Genomic DNA, 27,384 nt, shown 5'->3' with positions numbered 1-27,384 from the left:
CTACTGCAGGCCAGAGCTTAATTTTTTAAGAAAGTGCTCCACCTGCTGGCTGTAAAAGGGAACACAAAGAGATGACAAAGTTGAACGTTTCCATATCAAAGTTTATTGCTGACATGCATGTAGAGATCTGATGAAGTAGAAAAATATGTTTTTTTTTTATACAAACGTGTTTTTCATCTGTACAAGTACGCAGTTTTCTGTATCTAGATGCCCATGACCGACCAAGCAGCTTACAACACATTGTCCCATTGGGTTTAACCTACACCACGTTTCATATCCTACACCAAGTTTCCAGTTGAAACAGTCAGCAATATATTGGTCATATACTGAAGACTTTAGACTTTAGAAGCAGGGAGGGGGGAAAAAAATCCATTTTAAAAATCAAACTGGGGAAAATAAATAACATTTGACTTCACATCTAATTAAGGGGTATTTCTATTTTGGTTTGTAGTTTCCTGTAGGACCCAAAGGAATACATTATCTTCAAATTCTCTATCAGTTGGCACACTTTTCAAGTTTAAAATCATGCAACACTCACATGTTTTACACAGAGTTAACCTCACACTATTTCCATGCTTTTCAGTCCACATCGCAGTCTACCAACACAACTCTGTCAAACGAACATTGAACGTGGTACAATCCACTAGCTAGAGAGTGAAACACTTTTTGATTATGGGGGGTGGGGACGAAAAAACATCTGGAATGTTGTGGAAGATGGCTTAAGACACTTCCCACAGACGATCACTTAATGTCAGCAATGGCTACGGTGTTCGTGAAAACACCTTGTTCTGATGGAACGGTCTAGACTACTACAATACTGCTGTATACCCATGGAAATTCACATTGAGGTGGGAGAAAGCAGACAGCTCTCAAGACATTAATTTAGCCTCCGGATGTGGTGGTTGATGGCCAACGTGGCCAATAATGCACGTCAATCGGCATGTGTTGAAACAGGGTTGGTATCTTGCTGAGTGGAACTACATACATTATGACTGGCGCAGTCATGATGGTACATATTTACATACTGACCAGAGAGTGCAGCCTTGTGCGGGGATTTCTGGGGGTTAATGATGGGAGAGAAAAAAAAAAACACTACAAAAGAAATCCCCCTCCTGTAAATCAAGATAATGTGCGAGTATCATTTTCTGTAAAAAATAGAACTATGCAAAAGTCAGTCTCGTTATTAGTGTAGCTTAAGTTGACCACAGACTTTGTGGCAAAAATGGCAAGAAAATAATTCAGGAAAAAAAAAAGGATAACACACAACAGATGCTACACTTTGATGAATGTGGCAGAAAAGGATCAGAATGAGAATCACTGTGAGCTCACACTTCTTAAAAGCTGAGAGAGCAGAGATTTTCTCTAATCTCCATTTAAAATAACAGTTTAGACAGGCTGTGATCAATGTCCGCGATGCAAGCCCCAGTGGTTTGGGGGTAGGGGTGATGGGGGGGGGGGGGGGGGGGCCACACATGTGAATAAATAAATCAACATAAAATTACAAGAAAATTAAAAAGAAGCTGTAAAGACATTTGAAAATATTCCAGAGCCTATGTTCATGCAATCAGTTTGAATATAAATAGGAAGAAGTCTAGAGAGCCTAAAGCAGGTACCAATACGCAAAGGCAAGTTGCAGTGTACAGATGCCTAACAGTCACTGGTTAGTAGCTTTGCCATGGTTTGATAAAAGAAGAATGCATTAATAGCCAAGAAGACCCAGCAACTAAGCTTAAAAACCTGCGAGTCTGTATTTTCATTTCTCTACGAAATATTACAGTATCGATCACCAGCCACCAGCGAGCCTTTGTGTGAAAAGCTGACATGGTGAGATAATACAAAGCATGTACAAGTTGAGCTAGAGAGAGGGCTTGAGAATGGCAATAGATATGTGATATTTTCCAACCTTTAAGAAAGCACTCGCGGCAATCGCAATAACATTCGATCAAGCCCCGTCTTAGCAAAGCCCGCTCTGGTTTTCACAGTGTCTGCCACTGAGGCAGGCCAGATAACAGAACACAATGATTGGAGGATAGCTTAAAAAGGGTCTGTGGCTGTCAGAGGTCAACAGCTCGACGGCCCTGCAGACTCTCGTTTTGCCTGGCCCGAAATAACACACGCGTACACACTCATGGATACTGCAGACGTAGCAAAGCGTAGGTGACAGTTCACATTCATACCAAAAAAGAAATCTTGTCCCATGATCTGTCTTGATAAAGAGAAACAGGGAAGTTGGAATACCTGGAAGCCATCTGATTCTGAATGAGGCTGTGGGTACCAGTTTCCTTGGCTAAGAGTAATTTTAAGACATGATTTTTGGCAATAGAAACATGACAGTGCCCGATCTTCACTATAATGGCACTGAGAAAGCGTTACCATCAATATGCCTTGGCAGGGAGGATCCAACAGTTTTTCCCATTCAGTTCTTGGCATTGTGACTTCCAGGTACCTCATACTAGCTGCCTAGACGCTAAAAATAGATTTCCACAGGGATGAGCAAAAGCAGGAGACAATGCATTCTGCAAATATCAAAGGATGCACGTACGCATACTTTGATATTCACTATCTTCAATCAAAAGGTAGGGATAAAATGCTACTTATTAAGGTAAATATGATAAAAAGCTTATTCAGATTTTTCGAAACCACTGAAAAGGTTTCAAAGCATCATCACTCTGACAGAAAACATTAATGCTTTATGTCACTGGTGGCATCAAGACTCCATTGTTACAATCCCTTGTCTCAGAACAGTGAGCATGGTTTACCAACAGAGAAGAGAGACAGAGAGGTAGATTGATTTGAAGTCAACAGACAGGACCAGTCTGGATCATTATCGGTACAAGAAAACAGAGGAAGAGGAAGGAGTGGGAGGAGGGTGGAATGGAGGTATAGAGAAGTGACATCTGTGATCAGTTGATCTGACTTGAGGCAATACCATTAACCACTAGGGAAGAGAAGGGGTTGCTACATGATTCTGGTCCTGTATTGCTCAGGGGATCCAGAGTTGATGAGGAAGTGTTACAGTAGGGAGATCTCGGAGCAGGAGGAGGAGGAGGAAGGGGTTAATCGTCTCTTCAACACTCCAGGCAGAGCCTTGTGTTAGCCCCCTGTGTGACTGTGCCATCAGCTTGGTTACACAGTGAGATCTGACTGTGGGCGACCTGAGGGCAAGGAACCTTTGGTTCAGATCTTCCTCCTGGGCTTTCCGTGTTTCAATAGAGGATCCGGACATGAGCCGTTTGTTCTGGTGCCCTCCTCACACAGGCTCCACATAGCTTGCCCAAAGCCCCACCTACGAATGGGTCTGTCTGTACCCTGGTTCAGGCTGGGCCTTCTGTATGCGAGTTCAGTTTTAGGGCTTGTCCTTCTCAGTCCTCTCTGGACTCCACAGGACTGTACACCCTGGAGAGGTCAGACAGGCTGAGATGGGTAGTTGTGGACTACTTCCGGAGGAAACGTTGTGCCAGGATGGCGGCATCTAGCGGGCTGACAGGCTGGGCGTCGTGGCCCAGACGCCTCACAGGTGGGATGCTGCCAAACTGGCGCTTGGTGAGAAAGCTCTTGGCCTCGTGGATAGTGTTCTTCTCTTCAGCCAACAGCAGCTGCTGGCGCATGTAGTTCTCAAACTCGTACTGCGAAGACTCTTCTATCACCTTGGCCTGAGGGAAGAAAATGTATTCTGTTCAATGTGCTGCGACATCTGAGGCGATTGAAATAAACATGTTCTCTGATTGGATCTGAGAAGTAATAAAAAAAGTGGCTAAAACACAGGAAAAAGATCAACTTGCATCATATGATTAAATCTAGGTAGCTCTCCATCTTAAATAGCTCTATTTTAGCTTCTCTGGATGTATCCAACTGGCTCTATATTCAGATCTGTGATGTCATGTTTTTCTAATAATTTACCTCTTGCAGATTATCGGGGTGATTGACTTGATCGTCAATATCCGGGACCACCTGCAGGGGGCCACTCAACGATGAAACGGACTGCCTGCAATCATGGTAACAACAACAATGATTAACAACAGTGAGTGTGCCAGTTTGAAATGACCTGTGTGGAACCACTTATGTAATTTTTCAAACATCCAGCAGGGGGGAGGCAATTACCATGAGGCAATGATGACACCGAGAGACTCCAGCACCTCTCCTGCAGTAAGCCTCTGCTGAGGGTCCAACACCAGCAGCTTTCGGATCAGGCACACTGTGTTCTCTGACACGCGGCCGTCCCTTTGAGGAGGTGGACGAGAACAGAAGGGACAGTTTTATTTGAAAGTCTACAGCGCCACTACCACAAAGACTAGAGTTCTCAACGGGCCTGAAAATTACGACCCAACCCGGCCCGGCCCGGCCCGCGGGTTTTTAAGCCCGAACCCGAAGCAGCCTGACACACCAGCATGAATTGTCTGTCCGAACCCAACCCGAACACGACCCCCCGCGAGCCTGCATTGTTTTCCTCATACACTTGTTATCGTAACTTTACGCAGCGGCGTCAGGTCTGCATCTGCCCCTCCCCGTGAAGCAGGCAGCCAGACTTGCTCTTCACCACACGTGAACAGCAATGATTCACAGAACTAACAATATATAATTTACAACCTGCAAGAAATGTGTTCTACAAAAAAGGAAGCCCAAGCCCGACCTGACCCGGCTCATTTGCGTATTTTTTCGGACAGTCGGGTTTGTCGGGCCGGGTCAACCCGTTGACAACTCTAACAAAGACTATACTGCCAGTTCTTCAGGTTCAAATTTATTATGAAAATGTGGTTAATTTCTCAGGAAATCTTTAGGCCAGCTGAAGTATGCAAAAACATTTGGTCAAAAGATATAAACAATGATTCATATTGAGGGAGACATTTCTGTCACTATACAAAAAATAAATAAATTAAAGCAGAAATATGAATTAATGACAGAAATAAACAGTACAAGCTCTGGGTTTTTGATATGCTGTCACTGTTGTCAGCAGTTAGATTCCATTGCTTTGAATCTCCACCAAATGTCACATGTACAGGACGAGTACTCACTCTGGGATGGAGTACTCTGCAGCCTTGATCTTGCGGAAGAGCTCTTGAGGTATGCTGTCATAAAAGGGGAACTGGCCGTACAGCATGGTGAAGAGGACCACACCAAGAGCCCACATGTCACTGGGTTTACCGCGGTACGGTCGACCTGTAGACAGGATGGAGAGGAGATCAAGATCAGTGAGATCCACAAATGTGGTGTTTGAAATGGTGACAGCAAAGTGCTTCAGTGTTTGTTTAGCGTTATGACAGTTTATGCCCCGAGTGACTCAGGGGTGATCAACCCTTTAACAAGTTCAATTCCTGTAGCATCACCAGGTCTAATGATTAACGAGTTGTGCAAACACAAACATGTGCAATGACTCCTGATCCATTATATTTCCTAGAAATGTTCAGCACACTATGAATATGGGAGAGCAGTTTTTTTTAGACTTAACCCCCATCAGTCATGGATCTGTGATGAATAAACTTTGGCTGGTGAGGGTGGAGGATCGCGACTGTGCATGACCATAGGCAGTGTTGTCACAGCCAGACAGGCAGGAGCAACAGCAGCAGGCAATTATGTTAAAGCTTGTGACACACACATATACACACACACACACACACACACACACACACACACACAGGCGGGGGATGGGAGGGGAAGGGGGTAGATGGGAGTAGTTTCCCTCAAGTGAGTCATCAGTGCATGAGTCACTGAAGCTCTGTTTAATTGTGTGCCTGTCACGTTATGCTGATATACACGCCCGTGTTATAGCTACAGTTTGAGTGGTTGGAGGTGAAACATTTCTGTTTGAAATGATCCTTCTTAATCTTGTACACTGTCCAGGACAATGTTATGGAAATCAGTGTATCAAATGGATGGAAGTGCATGCTAAAGCATCAACCTGATAGGTGTGTGGCACTCTGGTCTGCACATTTACTTTGAGAAATGAGCACTGTGAAGCCATACAATACAACAAAAATGGATTTCTGCTTTTGTCAGACAAGGGAAATGTTTCACACAAAGAGGAAAGTAACTTCCTCTGCAGACACATACCATGAGAAAATGCGACATCACCGTGACTACAAAAACAACGACAGAAAAAAAAAAAAAGCTATTCCGACCTTTTGCCAGTCCGAGATTGCAACATAACCGCTTCCTTGTTGCTAAATAACCGGAAAACCCAATGCAAGACTGAATGATTAATGTTGTGCAATGCTCTTTAAAAAGAATCCCAGGATCTTATCTGGACATGGTCCACAAAGGTCATTCTTCTAACCAGAATTATCTGGTATGGCATTATGGGAAGTACATTAAGAATGGTTTCATTTCCAGTTAAAGCACTTCAACCCTATTTCACATCTTACAGTGGACCATGCTGAATCCAGGGCAGTGAGGAAGGTTTTTACACCTCTACACATGTCATAACACACAGCAAAAAAAAACAACAAAAAAAAAAACAGGTGCCACTTTTGGCAGGTGAACAGCATCCAGTTTTTCACACTTTCAAAAAGGGACATTCCCTGACAGACCATCTCAAAAGTATCTTTTAGTTGTCCTTTAAAATGAGCATGCATGCAACATATCTGTTTTTTACTCACTGCTTAATACATCAGGGCTGATGTAAGCTGGACTTCCTCTCTGGTCTTTCAGCAGGTCGTCCTCGCTCACCAGGTGCTTTCCCAGGCAGAAGTTGGTGATGGTAATTCGGTGAGTCCTGTAAGCAATGAAAACACAATACTTAATAAGTACCTTTTAAATTTTATCAGAAATGAAACAAATATTCCCACTGCTTATGAATACCCCCCCCCCCCCCCCAAGAAATCTTTTTAACTTGATCAAACCGTGGCCAACACTTAGGCAAACAGTGTTACTCATCCCGACAAAATGCAAGTTCAGAATGTGAAACACTGAACACTCACAGCATGAGGTAAACACAGGCTGATGGAGACACGGAGAACTTGTGAGTGTGTCTTGTTGTTTTAATAATCTCATGGTTCGCCGAGCCTTAAAAATATATCAGGATCTGAAGACTGCCAGATGCAAAACAAAGTGTGCACACCCTTATTAGAACAAAGTATATTTTTGTCATAAAAAAGGGCCCTGAAACTCTAGACCACCCTACATTACAGTTGATTTTAGATAATTCTCTTTTATCCATGTTCTTATTGCACCCCTGTGTGTTCTTGTACCTTCCCATTTTATATAAACTCTAGTGCTCTACACAATGTTAATTTATGATATCGCTGTTTAGCCGATGGCCATCTTCCTACATCAGGCCTGAGACATTTTGAGAACAAGACCAGTCCAGACACAGTGGCGCTTCAAAGTCTGAGACGACCCACTGCTGTTACAAGCAATGTTTGATTAATTTGGTTTCTGTGGAAACAATGTGGCACTATAGGATTTTTCTCTGAGTCATCAAGGTAAATTTAGTTTGCTTGTGGTGGAGGGAAACCTCACATTATTAAAGCAGAGGGACTACGGACTGTTCTATATCTCTGTTCTTTCAGCAGAGAAAGAGAGAATAAAAAAAGCCTCACTTTGACAAACATATGAGTCAACCTGTGGCTTGGGATAATTGTCTTGATGACTAAGCCTGCATGGTGATGGGCTGGCAACGAATATATAAAGCTCACGAAGATTTGAAATATGTACACAAACACGCAACTTCAAGGGCACCCACGCAATCACTCCCATGGTGAACACGCACACATGAAAATGTACTCAAAAACACATGAGTATGCACAAAAGCTACGGTCTAGGGCCCAGGTCCTCTCAGGATCACGCTCTTCGCCCACATCCGCTTTCTAAAAAGCCTGAGGTCAACAAGAGCTTCCCCTATTCTCTCTCACTTTCACACTCGGCTCCATCACACACACACACACACACACACACACACACACACACACACTCTCATTGCTCCCATTACATCGCCTGGAGCCAATTTCTGTCAAACACTCAATTTTCAACCAAATGCTCCAATCTCTCCAATCTTCCTCTCAGAACATTCAAATCACGTTATTTCCAGTGACTTGTGTGATTCAACCCTTCAACAGCTTTGGTGATCCAAGTCTTTATAACCATACAGTGGCCTTGTGATCTGCACAAGGACGGACCAGAGGAACAGAGCGCAGTGCTTCAAGGACCCTCGACATAAAAGCTTCCTTTATGGAGGAGTCTGTCCTTTTGTCTGTGTGCATCACGACTCTGGGTTCTATTCTTGCACCGGAGATTGGGTAAATGAAATTGCATGTTTGCCTCGTGAGGCAAGGGTCCCTGAGGACTGAAGAGAGACCGCACCATCTCTCGCTTCCTGGTCATGTGACCCCGGCTAAGTCAGGAAACCAGAAACCTAAACAGCCCCGTTGACTTCTCTTTCCCCCCCCCCCCGCAACATTTTGCTGAAAATACCCCAGCTGACGAGAAAGGAGGTTAAGCGCAGGGCAACTTTTGCGGAGAGCAGCAAATTTCATTTCTCAGAACTGTTAGCGACTAATGATTTGGAAGGTTATACTAGGAAGACCAAAGCTTTACTGAAACAAGTATCTTACCGTAATTTCTAAAAAGGTTGGCATTATTGAATTATGGCTACTGCTAGTCCAATATTGTTTTAAGCTTTAAAAACAGCAATTTCAAAGATAATTTAGCACAAAACAAACATAATTCGGTCAAAAGAAGTAATCCATCCCTGAGATAATAAAGTAGTTACGTAATGTACGAGAAACTACAGGAGCTCTCTGGAAGAAATAAAAAAAACAAAAACAAGACATTAATGTCTCTTAAGAAATATAAAAACACATTTAGGAAGTCAAAATAGCTTAGACACAAATTGTCAGTGTCCCCACAGATTGATTTATGACATCCTGCTTTCATAATAGCTGGCTCTGCAAGAGGAAATCACATCATTGCATAAACTGCTGAGCTTGTTGATGGCATGGGTGCATTTCCCAGAGTGACAACAAGTGGCCGTGGAGGAGAGGGGATTTTGGGATCGGTCTGCATCTTAAATAACCATGTCCTTCCCTTACAGACTGTACATTCATACACATCCAGGGTGGAGTGACAGAGGAAATGTGCAAGCAAGCAAAGTGTGGTGCATAACAGAGACGGGGAAAAGTGAGACGAAAAAAAGGGATGTGACAAAGAGGATAAAACAGAAAGACAATGAGAGGAAAGGGATTGGGGTGTATTAGAAAATAGAGAAAAGGCAGCGTAGAGGGTGATAAATGATGACTATGTGTGTGCATGTGTATGTATGTGTGTGAGTGTGTGTGACGTGCATTGCTGTGTGAGTCAGCTCTGAGCTATGGGGCCTTTGGCAGGCCTCTCCTTTGTCTCCAGCTGGGACGGAGTGTTCCGCTTGTCTGCTCCTCGCCCTGCCACCCTCCTTCCCCTGGCCAAAACACTCTCCTGTTTCATCACCACCACCATCACTACCACTGCTGCTGCTGCTGCTGCTGCTGCTGGTGGGGGGAACGGGCTCTGACGCCTGAGATGCAGAGTGTGTGTGGTAAAAAGATAAGCTGGCAGCCCAACATCTCAATGCACCTATTCAGACATGCATATTCATGCATGAGAAGTGACTGAGCAGAGTGAGAGGCAACTCTGGGATTACACTCACTTGTGCGTGATGCAAGGGTGCTCGATGTTTAGATGTGAAGGTGTGTTTAAGCAAGCGTAGGAACAAAGAGTGTGTGTGTGTGTGTGCGCGTGTGTTAGTCATGTCTTTTCAAATGGCTCTGTGGGATGATTATCAGAGTCTCCAAGAATTTGCGTGCAGACCTCTGCAACCTTCCATAGGTTCTATGCAAAATCTGGTGGAATCATCTTAACTTATAAAAAAGCAGGTAGTAGCTCAAATACATACGGTGAGAGGGTGGCTTTTCACCCGCTAAATACACACACGCCATCTCCCTCATACACTCTGCATGTGTTGGGAGAAGACTTTACAGATGAGTAGTTTTCCATTCTGCAGGGGCTATCTGAACTGCAGCACTCTGCAAACCTTGGTGCACCAAGGTCCTATGTGCTGCCCACCCCAAACTCTCTCAGACAGAGAACAAAGCAGCGGCATATTCTCTACTCCGTGCTTTGCACTTGAGTCCAGTCCCCCCGCGCTTTCCAAAGAATCTGACGCTGGGGAATGAATCAGCCTTTACTCAACACACAGACACGGACCGAGAGTCAGGCACAAGATAGCAAAGCTTTAGGTCCCTACGACTGATCTCACTCCTAGTCTGAGAATGTGACCCCTGCTTGGGTTTACAGCCAAATGCACACTAGATACAGGCCGCCGGGGCCTCTCTCACACACGTGAGCTGAGACGGAATGACTTACTGGCAGGCTAAAATGACTGACCCGGAGAGGGTTATTGGCCAGCCATCTGAGTGATGAGTGAATACATTTCTCTTACCGTTTGTTCAGCACCATGTTTCCCAGTTTGAGGTCTCTGTGCACAATGTTTTTCTGCACACAGGAAAGAAAGAGGAGACGGGAAAAGAAATGTTTGGTCAAATCAAGATTAGGGAATCACTGGTATCAAAACAATCAGTTTGTTTTTGAGAGTAGCATGCACGCATGGGAGATGAGTAATCAGAAGAGAATGTGGAACTAGCTAACAATAACAAAGAAACTGCTCCTACAGTGGACAAAAACAGTGTAGTATCCAAGATTTCTCCATTGATGAAAATGGAAAAAGGCGCACCCATATTTTCTGTCATGCACACTGTTGGGCAGTACGGCTGTAAGTAACCATGATTTTCATTGATGATTATTTGAGAAAACAAACAGATTAATCTTTGGGAGTGCATGCGTCACAATTTAGGCAGCCTGTTGCTCATGCTCAGACGCATTCTTCTTTTACCATACTTGTCTAATCTACCAATTTCCCCTCTGGGATCAGAAGTCTATAAAACGTCAGAACATGGACAAAATGTCTTCAGTGTTTCCCAAAGCCCAAGATGATGTCCTCAAATAACTTGTTTTGTCCCAAACAACCCAAAGATATTCAGTTTAGAGTCTTAAGGGAGTAATCAAACATGAAATTATTCTTTTAAAAAGCACAATTCACAAGAATACCAAGAATAGATGGCATTTTATTTAATAGCTTTCAACTAATCGATTAATTGTTGCATCTTTATTGGGCAATATAAAATCGGTATCACCTTTATACAGCTTTCTACACTCACCTTATGAAGGGCCTCCACCACACGCACCACATCGTAGAAGATGACGATGGCCTCGCGCTCACTCAGTCGCTTCTCCTTTATGACGTAATGCTGGAGGTTTATTAGATCTGCCGTCTTGTCGCTGAAGTCGTGAGCACAAAGGCAGTCGAGCACAAGGCAAATCCGCTTCTTCATCTTTCGTACTTTGTTGGCCTCCGTGTCCTCCACTATTTCGTAAGCTCGATCCTGGGGAGAAACAACAAAGACAAAGTGTGAGCAGCCATCTTCAGTAAGGTGCTTACTTTGGAAGTGGACAGAGCTGTTGATGTATGGTGGAGACACTTTTGAAAAGCAACCAATCAATATAAGTCGAGGCATCCATGGATGCATCAAACTGAATGGATTCTTGTGCCATACTGGCTGATCAAGCGGATTCATTCAGCTTAGAAACACATTCAAGCAGGGTAGAGGCCATCAATCACCATCCTGCATGCAGCCGATGCGAATAAAATACATCTACCCCTCCACAGTGGGTGGTGGAGGACGAATAACAAAAGGTCATTCCTCTTCTTCCAACTCCAGTCTTAGCAGAGTCCCCACCTCTGATCGATTTCTGTATCAGGTTGTCAGTTTTTTTTTTAGATGCAGTCAGCACCTCTGAAAGCATACATTATTAACTGGTTCTCTCACAGTGGCGATGCACAATAATAATCCAATCAATATTGCAGGCCTAAATGAATCAGAGTGCACGGCTCAATGCTGCTATTCTGAGAACACCGGCAGAGTGGAACAGACAGGATGTGAACGAGAGACAAAGGAGGAAAACAGAGAGAGAGGGAGAGAAGGCAGATGGAACAATAACAAAGTTAAAGGAGGCGGCAGACGGGAAGACAGGTGAGGGAGGGGGCTCATTGTGAATGGATGGGGCTGTGAATCGAGAATGACTGCAGATAAATATGGCTTATATTGGTGCTCCCACTTCTCTATCGAAACAACCCTTATAAGGAAAATGCAAGCAGCTGGCTGGACTAATGGCAAGCTCACCTCTGGTATTACCGAGCTTATAAGAGCATGCTGTTACTTGTACTTGCATCGTGAACTGTGCGGTAAGTGACAAAAAAAACTTCTCCGTGGTTATGTTGGCGTGTTTATCATGTTCAACTATACAGAACACTCGCCCACACGGTGCTGAGTAATACACCACAGACTATAAGAAACTCTTCTTTTTTGCCCATGATATGAATTATCATCTGCCAATAGAAATGTAGCTTTATTGCCAAAGTGTGCCGGTCTCCGTTTACCTGGAATAGGCCGTGGTGGTGGACGACCCCATCCTGGTTGTGCAGCAGAGACAGGAGGGAGTACTCAGTGTGCAGCAGCATCTTCCCCTGCCTCTCCTCCTGAGTCTCTCCTGCAGAGTCCGACCGCTCCTCCAGCGTCAGAATCTGCCGTAACCACACAACAAACACACACGACCAGAGCAAACATAAGAGGTCATGAGACAGGAGCTCGTACAGGATCAGACAGCGGAGAGAGAGCTTTAACCATTTAGTATGAAGCTAACCTTCAGCCCTGACACCAAAGCTTTTAAATGACTCAAGACATGACATTAAGCTACATCTGCTAAGCATTTAAACAACAAGGAGATGGTATAACATCACTGCAGTTTAAAACAGTGGCTCATATACTAATGTGAAGTAAGCAAGCTGTGCAGCAGACACCAAGGCGCTGAAGTCAAGGGTATGAGGGGAGGGTCCTGCTCTGATTCACTACATGGTCGTGGGGGTTAAAAGTTGACATTCCAGGTGGGGCGCTAACCTTCTTCCCTTCTTCTTTGGCCCCCTCCCTTGTGTAACAGACACTGGATAGCCCCAATAAACAGATTGCCCGGCTGAGGTTTTGTTGTTTGTGCCAGACTGAAACAGGCGGTCATAAAATGAACACCAACAAAGGAAGGTCGAGGGTTCAGATGTCTACCAGTACATCATAGGTTTGTGTTGAATGACATGACAATGTTTAATTCATTTGTGTGCTCAACTCATTAGGTTTGTGTGACAGGCAAACACATAAAACATGCCAACACCGACAGACTTACTTTGAGCTGATAGAAGTCATCCGTGCCGTCCTTTCTGGCCAGACACTGCACTATGCTGGGCACTGGTGAGTTGCCCAGGCGAGGCCCTGCAAGGATAAGAAAAGGAACAGCTGCATGACCAAAAGGCAGGCTGCATGCCGGAGTGTGTGCTCTCGCTGCAACTCATTAAAGGCTGCATGTGCACGTACCCATTAACACCCCAAGTGTAATGTTTTCCTTGGCACTCTGCATTGCAAATAGTTGGGGAGTTGAGGAGTAGAAAACATCCAAGTTTGAGAGTATGGGAGAGAAATACATTCTCCAGAGGGAGGAAATAACCTGGCTCCAAAACAGACTCGGACCTTTCTGGCCGGTGTCATGGGGATCAGCAAAATTCTTCAAATTCTTGTCTGAGGCGTGAATGCATACAGAGGATACCCCACAACTCTCTTGTGCAGTCACACACAAATGCACATCTCTTTCCCCATTTGCTGCACATGCACACAAGTTACACATGCTCACGAAAAATGACACACCAGATATAACCTCAGCCGCACATACATTTTTTCACTATTATTTCTATACTTTGGGGGTTTGTGTAAACAATAGTAGCTTCCTCACCAAGGATGAAGGGACCGGCTCTCTTGGCGTTGTTGCCGGATATCCCAGGACATTGCAGCTTGCTGGCCCTGCCTGATGTCTCTCCAGCCCCCTTCTCCGACGAGCGCCGCTTGGACATACTGGAGCTCTGCAGGGGAATATATCTGATTAGTACACGGGATAAAGAAAGTCAAGTTAGAGGGTAAGCGCAAACATGTGACTGCAAGGACACAAAATGCTTAAGGAAAAACAACATCAGTAATCTGGAACACAACAATGTTTTATAAATAATTAGTCATCTTAAAAATAAAAGATTTAACCCAGAGCTTTACCAGTGGTCCTACAGGCTGGTTGAGAGAGCTCTGACTAGTGAACAGTAGTGAAAGGAGGTAAACTTCAGGGCAGCTCCACCCAGCCTATTTTAAATATCCCTCCCACACATTTACCAACACCTCAGTGTGAATGTGAGGCCATTACGGCTCCATTCAGAGTGATGGCTGCTGGCGTTGAGGGTGACACCTCAGATTCAATCTCCCCAACAGGCAATGCGAATGTGCCACAATCTGCAATTTAAAATTAAAAGTGCTTTCATGCAAACAAGATGAATTGCACCAACACAAATTTTTTTTTTTAAAGCATCTTTTATTTATGTCTCAGCATGGAACCACATGTCCATCTTTAGCTTTTCCTGCTGCAGTGGACATGGGTTTAGAAAATCCTTCTGCTCTTAATCTGCGTGTTTTATCTCAAAATCTGTACAGCCGGCTTATCTGTGCAGACCTTCCTCTGCAAGGACATGCGTGTTCGAACAAGGCTGAAAACATCAAATAAATAAAAGATACCAAGCCCTTACACTACGATAAGGAACTCTATTCACATGGCAGAAAAACCAGTGACACAATATGACACATCATCATTACACAAACTGCTTTAACTGCCGCAGCAGATCTCCCTCCCAGAATTCAAAGGTATGCTTTGTTTACTGATACTGAGTTCCAATGTGATGAAACCCCATCTGTTTCCTGTAACAGGGAAGTAGTGCCTTGAACCGAGAGGAATGACTCACCCTGCTGTCGTCCTGAGTTTCCATTGGACAAAAATGCTTAAATGTCTAGGTGATGACACCAAAAAGAGCATGAAATGTGGCCCCAAGCCTCTGACATGTGCACCATATCAACTGAATAAAAAAAAACCTCATAGAAGTCCACGAGAAAGGCAACACAAAGTGACATATCTGAAGTAAAGAGGTCGCTGCCTGACAGCAGTGGCATGCATATTTTAGTCAACTACTTGTGGTGATTCAGACTAGTAAAATTCAAAGCACCTCATAAACTGCAAACTAGGCACTGAGCGGAGAGCTGAAGAACGGTAAAAAAAAAACAAACACAACTTCAGAATATGTAACCAGTCCTGCAAGTGGAACAAACTACAGAAAATATATATATTTTTACTGAATCAGGCCATCGCAAAACTAATCGTGCGCCACTCGCCAGTTGGCGTTTTTGGGCAGAGAGAGGAGGCAGGCCAGTTGGCAGTCAGTATGGGCTGATATGAATTCTCACTTCCATGAGGCTTTTTGTGATCCCAGACAGCAGACAGTGTCATCATCATGTCTCTCGCCCATCTGTCTCCATCTCCACTAGTCATCACCCACTGAGTCTGATGAGCTGAGGTTTTCTGACAGCATTTATGGCGCAAGTCAGAGTGACACCAAGTCACGCTGCCAATAGTAAGAGAACATCTTACTCTGGAGCACGCGAGGCAAAGCGATGGATAATCCAGCAGCCAGAGCGATTGGCAGAATTGATAAAACTACACACTGCTTCCAGTGCTGCCAGATACACACACTACATACATACATTTTAAATTGTTGGGTGAGTGCTAGATTAAATAAAATAAGTAGACCGTGTCAAAGCTAACAGGCATTTCATTTGAGGCCAATTCACACATTTTAAAACAAGGTTATCTGCATGCATTTCCAATCTCTGCAGCTACATAATCAGAGTTAATAAAATAAAAAAACAAAACAACAAACCAATCCATGCACCTTGGACTCATAACACTGAACTGACTCATGGACACAAATTGCTACACAACACACAGCAAACGGACCCACGGCTATTCATCTACCTACTAAACACCAGCTGTAGTGCTGTGGAGCCAACCCCTGACACATCTAAAAAAGCAAAGGTCAATGCAACCAACTAATGCACTGACCTAAATGACATCAGCGCGATGACAGCACACAGCTATCCTTTTCTGACACTGCTGAGCCTCTCTGCACAGCCAGTGATCTGGCAAGCAACGACTGCCTCTGCCTCTGACTGTACCAGAGGGAGGACGAGAACAGATACAGCCTCTGAATCATATCACACAAAAGGAGGAGAGACACGCTGCCGGTGCCCACGAGAAATGTGGGCTCCTTAAATAGTATCAGAACAAAACAACCACGTAGGTGTCTCAAGATCCACCCACCCAGACTCCATGCTACTTGTCTGGCTCTGCAGGAACAGCTTGACTGCTAAATCAAGGTAGTGTCAAGATGGACAGAGAAAGCATGAGGGGGGAACTTGGGCAGGTAGTAAACATGCAAGTGGATTAAGCCAGCAATACATAGCAAAGATCAACATCGATGATGCCACATATGAATCAAACACAAAGAGATAAAAGCAACTCGAAGGTCACACAGGCTTCAATGAAATGTCAATCAATCATGTCAGCGTACACACACACACACACACACACACACACACACACATCTACAACTATCTCACTGCAGTTGGCTATATTTTTGCAACAACAAGTCTTGTGTGCACAACCGTCAACGTTTAAATCCACGGACGATAATAAATAAACATGCAGTCAGTGTCACACGTTGTTTGGTGCCATTTTGCGACCACAAGGTCTTGGACACAATCGAGTCCTGGCAGGGGACAGTGTAAACGAGACGGGTCGCGGAGTGAAACGCTGACGTTATTGCCTTACAACTTGTGCAAAAAAAAAAAAACACTCCACAGACAGCTCATGACTCGTGAAGCCGGGTGCTAATGTGTTTAACCCACAACAATGACTACCTGACCACCCGGAGACGCTTTAAAAAAACACGCTGAAGCCGCATTTTGTACACGGCGTGCGTTCGTGTAGACAACGTCTGACTGAGGTGACCGTTTAAATAAACAGAGACGTGACGCTACACGTTATTTATCTATTTATGTTGTAACAATGTATGGGCAGCATAGAACAAAGCTCAAGTGCATATATAAACTTAGCTTAAAAACAAGCCAAGTGAATACCTCCGAAAAAAAAGGACGCAGCCACAGCTTCAGGCACACCGGCCACACAAAGGGGCACACACACAACACAACAAGAGGAGTTAGGCTGTCGGTGCAAAACTACACCGAGCAGCCGTTAGCTTGGTTAGCTCCTTTAGCATGTACTCTTATATAAGCCGGAGAGTTTTCAGCGTGATTTCTGGCGAGCGACGTTGGCGCACACCAGAGCCGGAGGCTACAGAGCAGCCGGGAGGCCATTTAAACAAAGTAGGTAACATTACAGCTGGCTAGCGTTGCCAGAGAGCTAGATAGCCGTGTTGTCGCTGCCTCGCTTACCTCGAGCCAAAACCGCCGAGTAAAGTCTGCGCCGTCTGCTTACAACGTCGACATTTCTTGGGCAAACGCGGTGGTGGATGCGCTGAGCTTCTCGCTTAAGCAGGAGAGACCACAGAGGGTTGGTTTCGGGTTGTTTAGCCTCTGTTACCGAAATGAGCAATTAAGGAAAAGCCTCCGCTCTCCGCTGATCGCATCTTTCCACAGCGACAGCGCCACCTGACAACGGATATGACGCACATACTTATTTGATTGACAGCCGCGACGGACCAATGGCAGCAGCCGTTTGTGTGTGTATATGTGTGTGTGTGTGTGTGTGTTTTCCTCGTAAATGGTTACGCACCGTGGTATGATGACGACATTTTTTGCATAATAAAAGTTGCAAAATGAAACACATTACGTCATAGTTGTCTGTGTGGGAACCTGAACAAAGACAGGCCGGACTACTGCTCAAAACGTACAAAACATGACTGTCTGCACGTCCAGCTCGAGTTTTGCTTGATCTGGTGGTGTATCAGTGCAGATGTGAAACTATTTATTTTCAGTAGTGGAAATGGGGATATATTGGGCCGTACTCAACTTGTCAAAAGGTGTATAATGTCTTCTGTAGTTTTAAAAGATGCTTTCAAGTGTCTGATAAATGAACCTGGATGTTGTCATAGTGATGGTGGCTCAGAGGAGAACAATTTGCCAGTGTTACAAACTGCTGCCATGGAGCTCAAAGGTGCACTATGTAGACATTTTATTCAAAAGAGAAATGCCTTCACTGACTGTTTTTTTTTTATGCTTCAACAAACCAAAAAAACTCTCTTTCTTTTCATGGCTGAATAAACTGAATAAACAAACTGCCCTTGAAGGACAACACAATTTCATACTGTTTTTACTTTGTTTATATTTGGTGGAGTTTGAATTTCCTCTCCAAAACTACATAATGCCCCATAAGTAGTATACAACATCACCATATGCAAATGTAAATGTGGCTATACAATATTATAGGCACTAAAAATACCATTCCAGCGGTAAAACATTCATCAGACTGGACGCAATTTAGTACAATGCCGACTAAGAGCTTTTCCTACTGTCCTTAACTCTACATGTGAAAGTTTTTTATAATCGTCAAACCAAAGTGTAATGAGTTATGATATGAAGTAATAATTAATAAACAGCATTTTCTCCTCATAGGAACAGCTAAAGGTAATGCAACTGTGCACACAGAGGTCAGACTCTGACACAGTTGTTACCAGCTCTACACTGTAGTTGCTTTTTAATGAGACACATTCTGCACCTCATTCAACACATGACTCAGCAAAATAGTGCATCACTGCGTTCGTTCATCAATCATTTGGGACTCCTTGTCCCACCATAGTATTTCTAGATCAATGCCACGTGTGTGGAAATTGCAGTTAGATATGGCTTCAAAGCTTACACCACCACAAGTTGTTACTCATCTACTCTACAGGCATATTTTCTGAATGACATGCAGTGACATTTAGTAAAGCCCACTTATGTTATCAATTTAGACTCCCTGATTAATCTCAAATACCACCCACGGCTACTAGTTTCAGAGCAGTGGGCAGGTGTGATAGACATAGAGAGGGTAAGCGAAAATGACAAAAAGGGTTATTTGAGTTGCTCTAGACTTCCTGCCTTGACTCAGTAGAGCATATGCCCCCGGCCACATGAAACATTTGTCAAGCTGTGGCTTTACAGTGTCCTACCCACAGCTTTTAAAGGGGAAACTGAATCATATCTCAAAATGCAGGGTCTATACATGAGAGACATGGTCTATTTGTGTAATGTTAAGAGAAACGCTGGCCAGGACTTTGTAGATTCAAATTTTTTGTAATATTACTTGTGACCCTAATGGAACAAGCAGTGTAAGTTCTCCCTTATTGCATTTTAAAAAGCTGCATTTATGCTGTTTTTTAAGCCACTGAATAGTCCTGTTGATAAAATCAATTGGCAATTTTGCAGGGTTGAACCACATTACATTGTTTTACAGTGAGGTTAGTTGACTCCAGTCTTACAGGATGACTGGCATGAGCTCCAGTTTCTGTTTGTTTTCCAGGTAGGTTATAACCTGAGGGCACATAGTGTTTCTTGTCTTGCCTTTGCAATGACTATTGGGAAGACCTCACCAGAGAACTCCACCCCCAGATCAATTCAGAGAAATGTCTCAGCATGTTTTGCCTGCATGGTATGCAGCGTGTGTGTGTGTGTGTGTGTGTGTGTGTGTCTGAGTGTGGTTGACTGGGGGTGTGCAGACTAAGTCTGACTTTTGAGACCTGCTGTCTGCAGGCAGACTGCACACAGATATCTTGGGCACATCAGGCACTTCTAATTGTAGGGGTTTAATTGTGGATTGCGTTCATGCACATTGCTTTTAACGATCTGGTTAAATAAGGAAGTATAAATAAATACAAAATCATTAACATATTTGCTGTTTGACATTTTAAGTGAATTCTACATTCACATATATATACAAAAAAAAACAGCCTTGCTTTGTATATGCGTGTGTGCGTTTTCTTTTTAAAGGCAACCTCAGTGAAGAGTAAAACACACTGAAAATGTGTGGTTGTCACTTTGAACAGACCACACACAGTACATGTTTAGAAAGGCCTGACAGCGCCCCCTACCGTCACACCTTGTCAACTACAACAAGCTGTTACAAGGTTCATGCCATCATTAACACACTATTGCATCAGTACACAAGTGGATGACATGGTTCAAATAATAATATGGGTGAAAATCATGTTTTTTTTTCCAGCTATTTATTAAAAATCCTACATTGGACATTCAACAATTTAACAAATGCAGCTATATGTATTTCTTTATACACAGAAAATGATACATTCAAATAAATAAAGTATGCAATAAACATATTTACATATCAGACATTTCCTTATATTGCATTTCTCTATATTAAAATAATATGCTGATCAGTGAGCACATTTCTGGGTCATCGCTCAAAATCCAGAGACATCACAGGGTTGTGGGAAATGTCTAACAAGTTGATGCAAGATAAACACAATTCTTACCAAAATAAAGATTTCAGGGGATCTGAATCACATTAGAAAGAGCACTTGGGTTTCCTCCGATTCCCCCCAAATCAAATTTAATTACTTGTTCATAAGAATACAGAGGAAGTTAACAAACTCCCTCTTTACACTGGTTAATAAAACATACATGGAATTATGGAGCACATGCCAGTAGAGCATCTAAAACTGTGATGTATTCTTCTCATTTAAGATATTGTATGTAAATAAAGGAATGTGTTTTTGTGTGTACCGAAGTGCAGCATGAATTTAAAAACATCTTGACATTAAAGAGATGTTTTGCGATTACCACATACACATGATCAACACACTAATACATACCTACTGTATGTTTTGATGCACTGAAACTCTTTTCAGTTTGCAGCAAACATGCTATTACAGTGCACTGCAGCTTAAAGCTCGGCTCACCACATCCTTAATTATTTAACTATGCAAATTTGCTGTTCATCATTTCGCAACCGATGCAAACACCCGCTCACATCTGCATTTTAAGGCAGCCGAACAATAAGGTTTACTGGCTGCATTGTGAGGTGGCTGCAGTGCATTTGCCGGTACAGACAGCATACTGGTCTACAGTAGAACAGGCTGGTGATGATGCATTGTGCCCCGACCACTGGGGGATTTCTGTCAGGATGTCACAGGCCGTCCATCATGGCCAGAAGGTCGTCTCCTTTGCTGCTGGCACTGGGAGATGGATCCCCAGACTCTGTGAACTCCCCCATGATCTTGGCCAGCTCTGCATTGGCCTGCTGGTCCTGGAAGACAATGTTATCCACCAATCACAGTGGTCATCACAGGGACTTACACCTCGTTACAGTCAATCTTGTTAGTCTGGTAAAGCCAGTCTCTGATTATTGACTTTTTATCCTTAAGCCTGTCATTGGGATCAGTAAAATTCAGAGTCCAATGGTAAGGGGTTGCTTATCAATTGTAAAAGACAGCCATAGTTGTGAGAGGTTGGGGGAGTGCAGACTATATAAAAAATGTGCTTTTTTTTTCAGTGTTCCGAGTTCAAGAGGTCTCGAAACAAGTACTGACCACATTGAGAGCTGTCCCAGACCCTACGTTAGTTTTGATTCATGATTACCACAAACAAGAAGCGCTTGTTGGGGCACCCTAGAGACAAGTCTGAGATGGGAGGAGAAGAGTATCCAATAAGAGCGCCTGTGGAAGACGGCGACCATGAAAAGCTAAAAAAACAGAGCGAACATCATGGCTACAAACAGGGCAAAGATAAGAACTGAAGCTCTTAAGATAGAGCGGACACTGACATCTTGCTTGTGTTTTTGTCAACTGTCACGAACATTAGCTCCTGTCGTGGATCTCTCCAACTGGAGTAAACTTGTTATCAATACAATTCGCCAAGGATCAGCTGTGTAGTTTGTTCACCCTGACGTCACATGACAACAGTCAGTGGCAAAATAATGTCTTGTGGTCTGAGCAACACAGCAACTCTGCCATTTTCAGTGTCTTGTAGTCTGCACCTGTCCTTAGATGACAGATGCACAGTCAGACCATTTGTCACCAAGTGTGCAGTTAATTTTGAGTTTTCCATTACACAAATACCAGGACATCCAGTTCCTACTGAAAGAAACACTTTGAGAAGACAGATAACAAAGATTTACCTTTGTTGCTTGGATTTTTATGACCCCATATGAAAGCTCGTCTGGTCTTGATATGAGTGCCTCTCTATGGTAAAGGAAGTTGCAATGTTAGCTTTGAGTAATCACCACAAATTAAATGTTTTTTTTTTTTTTACACCACGTAAGCAGCAGTTTCATCTGATCAAGTGCTATACAAACACAAATAAGGTGACTCACTCTTCTTCCTCATCAGTAGCAAAGAGGTTGACTCTGAAGCCGCTGTCTGCATTCCCCCCTGGTTTCTGAACCTCTAGCCCTCCCATTAACTTGGCCAACAGATTCAGCTCCTCTTTAGCCAGAGGGTTGGGAGCAGCGTTGACCTGTTGACACAAAATGGCTCATTAAAATCTGGACCAGGGTCACCCTGCCAGATTCCTGTGCATGCGTTATTTATTGTGGAAACAGAGAGTTTTCAACATCTTGCTTCAGCGCATGTGAAGCTGTTTCACCTTAGTGTGCTGAGCAGAATTCTTAGACGTTCCCGACATGTGGGTTTCCACAGGCCGGCTTACACTGTACCTGAATTAAGAGATTTAAAAAAAAAAAAGAAGAAGAAAGAGAATAAACACTTACATCCATGCAACATAGTGCCGGAGTTACACTGCACAAGTCAAGTTTTATTTACAAAATACATGTGTGATTCGTTGCAGTATGTCAGACATACTGACACACCATCATGGCATAAAGTCCGATGACATGATGAAGTTTACGGGCTTTCTGGTTCAGTCTAATGTTATACTTTTTTAGTAATGGGCGGAAAGTCCCAGTCCCAGTGTTCACAGTGTGATCTAATGAAATCATTTGGCATCAAAAGAACTTCAGTTTAAATAACTATGATTCCCCAAAAGTCACTTGAACTCATCAGTCATCTTTTCTAAACAGACTCTAAACATGAAGTTCAGTTGTCAGTGACTTACTATTTATATACAGTATATTTCATGATCATGATATTAGAAAATCAGCAAACAGCCAACTTCAACTGCATAATTACAGTACCACCAAGTCATGTTCATGTAAATCTTTTGTATGTGGCAGAGTCTTACATATTTGTGCCTAGTTTGGTGACCCTGTCTCCAAACATCTCGAAGGATCCCTCCCGCAGAGCAGCAGTGTAGTTTCCTCCGTTAGCGAACTGCAGCCTGGTCGTCTCTTCACCTGTACAGCTAAACATCCTGGAATTACCAGATGCAAAATACAAAATATTATTGACGCTCAATGCTCTTTGTTTCTATGCACAGCAACACCACACTGATTGAATACATGGTAACAGTTCAAGTGTTCTACATGTGCGCTATTGTTTCTTCATATGTTTTCAATGTTTCACAGTGCCCATACAATCCTTCAGTAATTTGATCCAAGCTAAACATGTGACACATCTAAAGTTAGCCCGCAAATGCTTGTTCAACAAAACCTCTGTAATGCAATTAGCTGCCGATAGTCCTGCTTTACTGAAGATCACAGTGTCTGGGTAAGACCAGCAAACATATGAAAGACCAAATGGAAAAACATTAGAGATCATCAGAAAAAAAAAGACCAAAGGAAGGTGAAAACAACTGTTCACTGTGGTACCTTATCAGGCCAGGGACTAGTGTTCCATAAGGCACAGGACCGCTGGTGGGAAGCACAAAGCGGCCATTGGAGTTCTGCACTTTGTCCTTAAGGAAAATGGACACCTGGCATAAAAGAATACACAGAGACAGGCTTGTAAGGAAAAAAAAAACACAAATGAAAAAGATAATATAATTTTTTTCTAGCCAATTAAGACAAATTTGAATATTCAACTTACTCTTATATGCATGTCTTGAAAGAAGATGAGGAGAGTTTGTCTGATCAGCTGGAAGTCCCCACTAGACATGGGTGTATACATCTTAAAAATATAAATAAATAAATGAAATGAATGAAAAATAACATTTTTTTTTATAACTGTGATAAAACACATCTACTGTGGCCCCACTGATAAATTAGCAGTGCAATGTGTGCAGTGATTCTGTAGATATTATATCTGTAATTGTTGTGTAAATAGTTTGATATTATGACAGCATAATGTATTCCCTGCATCATTCCATATATTAAACCAGAGGAGTCAATAAAAAAATAGTCAAATAAACTTCAAACATTGTGTATCCATGTTCTTAATAAGTCACTGCATAAATTGCTTCCATTAAATGCCTCTATTGCAGTCAGTATGAAGTTGGATTGGATGGTTTTTTTCTTGCTTTGACCGGTCTGCTGTGTGAACCTTCATACTAACTTGCTCATAAGACTGTGACGCCTTCACCACTGAGTGATGCATTTCCTCTTTGGTCATATAAGATGTACTACTTGGCAGTTTTTTAAACCCTGTTTGAGGAACAATAATGACTCATATGTATCATCAGTTGTGAACGTGGGAAGTCAGGTCTCACAGCTGACAATGTATTACCAAACAAAAAGAAGATGTTTACAACTGAGGTTGTGTCCCTCTTCTCCTCTGTCTTGGTGTACTTAGCCATGCTTTTAACCAAACTTAGTTCAAATACCACCAAAAGCTCAAAGATCTTGCAGCACACTTCAGGAAATCCCAACAACTCACGTGCAACTTCGCTACCCATTCCTGTACATACATGAAGCGAGTGAAGGGATGTGTCATACCTCTATGAGCTGTTGGTATGTCTCGTCAACCTGACTGAGAATGCTGGGAGTGTCTTTCACAAAATCTTTGATTGCATCCATGTGGTTGAAAGAGACGAGAAGGATGTCCTTGGGTCGGGGACAGAGAAGCACCTGGTACTTGAAAGCCATGGTCATCAAGTCATAGAGCTGTGAAGAGGGAGACGTGCATGACTCCACTGACTCATCCAGAAGAATAAAATGAATGCTATTGTTATATTTTAAACAGCAGAGGGAGCCATATACAGCAGTATATGGCGTATAAGATAATGTGTGAAAAACTTTGAGTACTGAAGTGAAAATCAAAATTAGAATAAAAAAAGACAGCTGTACAGGAGGGCTACATCTGTAAACATGACGACTTACCTTGTCCATACTAGCTTGATTGAGTCTCATTATAGAGGCATGGGCCAGTCTGTCAAACACAGTCCTCAGGGCCTTTTTGGAGTAAAGCTCCTGCGGCTTGAAAAGCTCTTCAAGGAACTTTTTGTTGAACATTGTGGTGATGATGTCATTCATAACTAAATCAGGCAAACAGTACAACAGAAAGAGTGCACAAATAGAGAAAGTGGGTTAGACAAAAAGTATTTTCCACACTGTAGACTCAGAAGCAGGCAGATGAGCATTCTATACTATATGTCGGGCAAAACCATCTCATCCAAAGCCTAACCCGAAAGCCCTAATAAAGCAGCAGCGCTGAAAGCCGTTAAGAAGTCGAGTAGCATCTAAATGGCTAGGTAGGAAATTTTTGCGTGTTTAAACATAACCCAGATTATTATTTTTTTATCTGCTTCGATTAGTTCTACCAATCGCTTTTGCAATTGGCAAAAGGGATTTTAAGCAATGTTGTGACTTTCAGAAGTCAAACCTATTGGGTAACTTCACCTTCCTCCCCAACATTTGAAAAGCTTTTTACCAGCTCAAGGGTGAGGCAAATAAACTTTCTTAACACTGCAAGACTATGTGGTATTTTCTGGTACTTACCCACAAGGAAGCCACAGTTCAACTATAAAAAAAAGGAGCTGTGAAAAATGAGACACTGCTCACAACAAAGGCATGAAGTGTGGTGACCACTTCACTTCTCCCTTTAACATTTTAGACGACTATAAAAAATGAAGGTTCTTATAAATGTTTAAATGTGTGGCCAGGGCATGAGCATTTGAGTAACCTAAACACATACATGATGTACCTGGGTGCAGAGACAACACCAACATTTGTTGCTTAGTTGTTAAAGCTACTTCAAGGAACTTTCTTGTTTTTTGTTGAGTCTGGAAAAAAGACGATGATTACCAGACAAGTCAAGCTTTGTTTTGGTGCTGTACTGTACCACCAGACAACACAGCAGCTTCTTTACTAAGGTTTTGAGACCCCTCAGTACATCCACAGCACTGTGCCATACATTACTTTATGACTTATATTGGTGTAGTTAGAAATAACTACATGTCACAGAAATAGCCAATTTTCTGGCCGATGGTCATTCATAACAAGCTGGAAGTTCCTTGCAGTGCTTTTTAAATATGTGCATATGAAGTCTCATCTCTCTATGTATGAAATCCTATTGTTTATTTAGCATGTTGCTCCAGTCTAGGCCAAAGCAGAGCAAGGAGCTACCACTGCATCAGTGAAAAGCTCCGTAGTGATACCTCTCCTTCTGTCCTCATCTATCCAGCCAGCTATGGTGCAAACATTATGGATTGAAAAGGAGATATATAAATGATATATTTTCCGCATAACCATATTGTTAGATGAAATAGTGAGACATGACCAAAAAAGAAAAAAAAAAAAATCTCCCTGTCCCCTCCTCTGCATATACAATGTGGCTGTGTACCATCTAATGTCATTATGTGATAGTCAGGCTTGAGATGATAGTCAGGCTATCTTTTATCCTCCGTTTTAGAACAGCAGCCCATTTATTGACAATGGAGCATTGGTAATTCCAAATTGAAAAGTGTAACTACAAACTGTTGTGTTGGTGACTTGTGATTTTACAAAACAACAGCCAATTGACCAATACATCATACTATTCACTTGTCTGTGCATAGACTTTGTATGACTCACGCACAATTATATATGTGTAAATCATTAGTTTACAACACGGTAAACGGAAGATACGATCGAGCTGGGTGTGCATCGCAGTGTACGTGAACACGAACGTTTTACTGCAGGGTGACATTTGTGTTGTTGTCTGGATAGCTGCTAAGCTAAGTTAGCTAACCTTTCTTAGCTTTGTCAGCGGGGATATTCTGAGCTCGAAGCCGCTGGTCCAGGATGTAAAGCATCTCTCCGCCGAGGTTGATGAACAGCAGAGGCAGAGTCCTTGAAGACATGGTGCGTTTTGGACGGTTGAATCCCTCCAGAAAACGTAGGCAGCTAGCGAATTTAGCTAGCTTAGAGTGCTTGATTGCCGACAGGGGGTCTGACTGTTTGGTAAAGCCTCTTGTGGTTGCCAGGCCACGAAACGAACGGCCAATCAGATGGCTGTGCGTTATGACGTACAGGAAGGAGGAAGGTTTGGGTAGAGGTGATACTTTCAGTTTAAAGGTGCAATGTGTGGTTTTGGGGGTGACATTTTATTAAGTCGAGAAAGATCTGACT

The 27,384-nt window shown here is 42.9% G+C and overlaps 2 protein-coding genes across 3 annotated transcripts; both read right to left on the bottom strand.

The window, feature by feature from the left end:
- Positions 1–83: 83 nt before the first annotated feature.
- stk40 (serine/threonine kinase 40) lies at positions 84–17,679 on the bottom strand. Of its 2 annotated transcripts, none has more exons than XM_030393789.1 (11): positions 17,445–17,679; positions 13,858–14,000; positions 13,258–13,343; positions 12,464–12,607; positions 11,184–11,408; positions 10,409–10,461; positions 6,594–6,709; positions 5,013–5,157; positions 4,102–4,221; positions 3,901–3,985; positions 84–3,653 (listed from the first exon to the last, which is right to left on the bottom strand). In XM_030393789.1, exons 2-11 carry the CDS (start codon positions 13,973–13,975, stop codon positions 3,435–3,437), a joined length of 1,311 nt encoding a protein of 436 aa, XP_030249649.1. In that variant the 5' UTR covers positions 13,976–14,000; positions 17,445–17,679; the 3' UTR covers positions 84–3,434. The 2 variants fall into 2 exon arrangements, with proteins under 2 accessions (XP_030249649.1, XP_030249648.1); XM_030393788.1 differs by having other exon boundaries at positions 13,858–13,984; positions 17,445–17,678.
- Positions 17,680–20,195: 2,516 nt separating this feature from the next.
- Positions 20,196–27,254, bottom strand: oscp1b (organic solute carrier partner 1b). Its single transcript, XM_030395196.1, has 10 exons — positions 27,005–27,254; positions 25,156–25,310; positions 24,772–24,939; positions 23,927–24,007; positions 23,710–23,813; positions 23,184–23,312; positions 22,590–22,659; positions 22,318–22,460; positions 22,123–22,186; positions 20,196–21,252 (listed from the first exon to the last, which is right to left on the bottom strand). The coding sequence occupies exons 1-10, from the start codon at positions 27,114–27,116 to the stop codon at positions 21,133–21,135; spliced, it is 1,146 nt and encodes a 381-aa protein (XP_030251056.1). The 5' UTR covers positions 27,117–27,254; the 3' UTR covers positions 20,196–21,132.
- Positions 27,255–27,384: the final 130 nt, after the last annotated feature.

The sequence above is a fragment of the Sparus aurata genome, chromosome 17 (genome assembly GCF_900880675.1).
Source record: "Sparus aurata chromosome 17, fSpaAur1.1, whole genome shotgun sequence".
NCBI classification, from domain to species: Eukaryota; Metazoa; Chordata; class Actinopteri; order Spariformes; family Sparidae; genus Sparus; species Sparus aurata.
Note: the sequence above shows the minus strand (reverse complement) of the source record. Positions and strands in the feature narration are given on the sequence as shown.

Bases quoted from the DNA above. Each gene is read 5' to 3' on its own strand.
- stk40 (XM_030393789.1), bottom strand. From the start codon at position 13,975: ATGTCCAAGCGGCGCTCGTCGGAGAAGGGGGCTGGAGAGACATCAGGC. The intron at 13,344-13,857 runs GTGAGGAAGCTA...TTATCCTTGCAG, and splicing joins AGCCGGTCCCTTCATCCTTG to GGCCTCGCCTGGGCAACTCA. The intron at 3,654-3,900 runs GTAAATTATTAG...TTCTTCCCTCAG, and splicing joins ACCCCGATAATCTGCAAGAG to GCCAAGGTGATAGAAGAGTC.
- oscp1b (XM_030395196.1), bottom strand. From the start codon at position 27,116: ATGTCTTCAAGGACTCTGCCTCTGCTGTTCATCAACCTCGGCGGAGAG. The intron at 24,008-24,771 runs GTATGACACATC...TATATTTTTAAG, and splicing joins CATACCAACAGCTCATAGAG to ATGTATACACCCATGTCTAG. The intron at 22,461-22,589 runs GTGAAACAGCTT...TTGTGTCAACAG, and splicing joins ATTCTGCTCAGCACACTAAG to GTCAACGCTGCTCCCAACCC.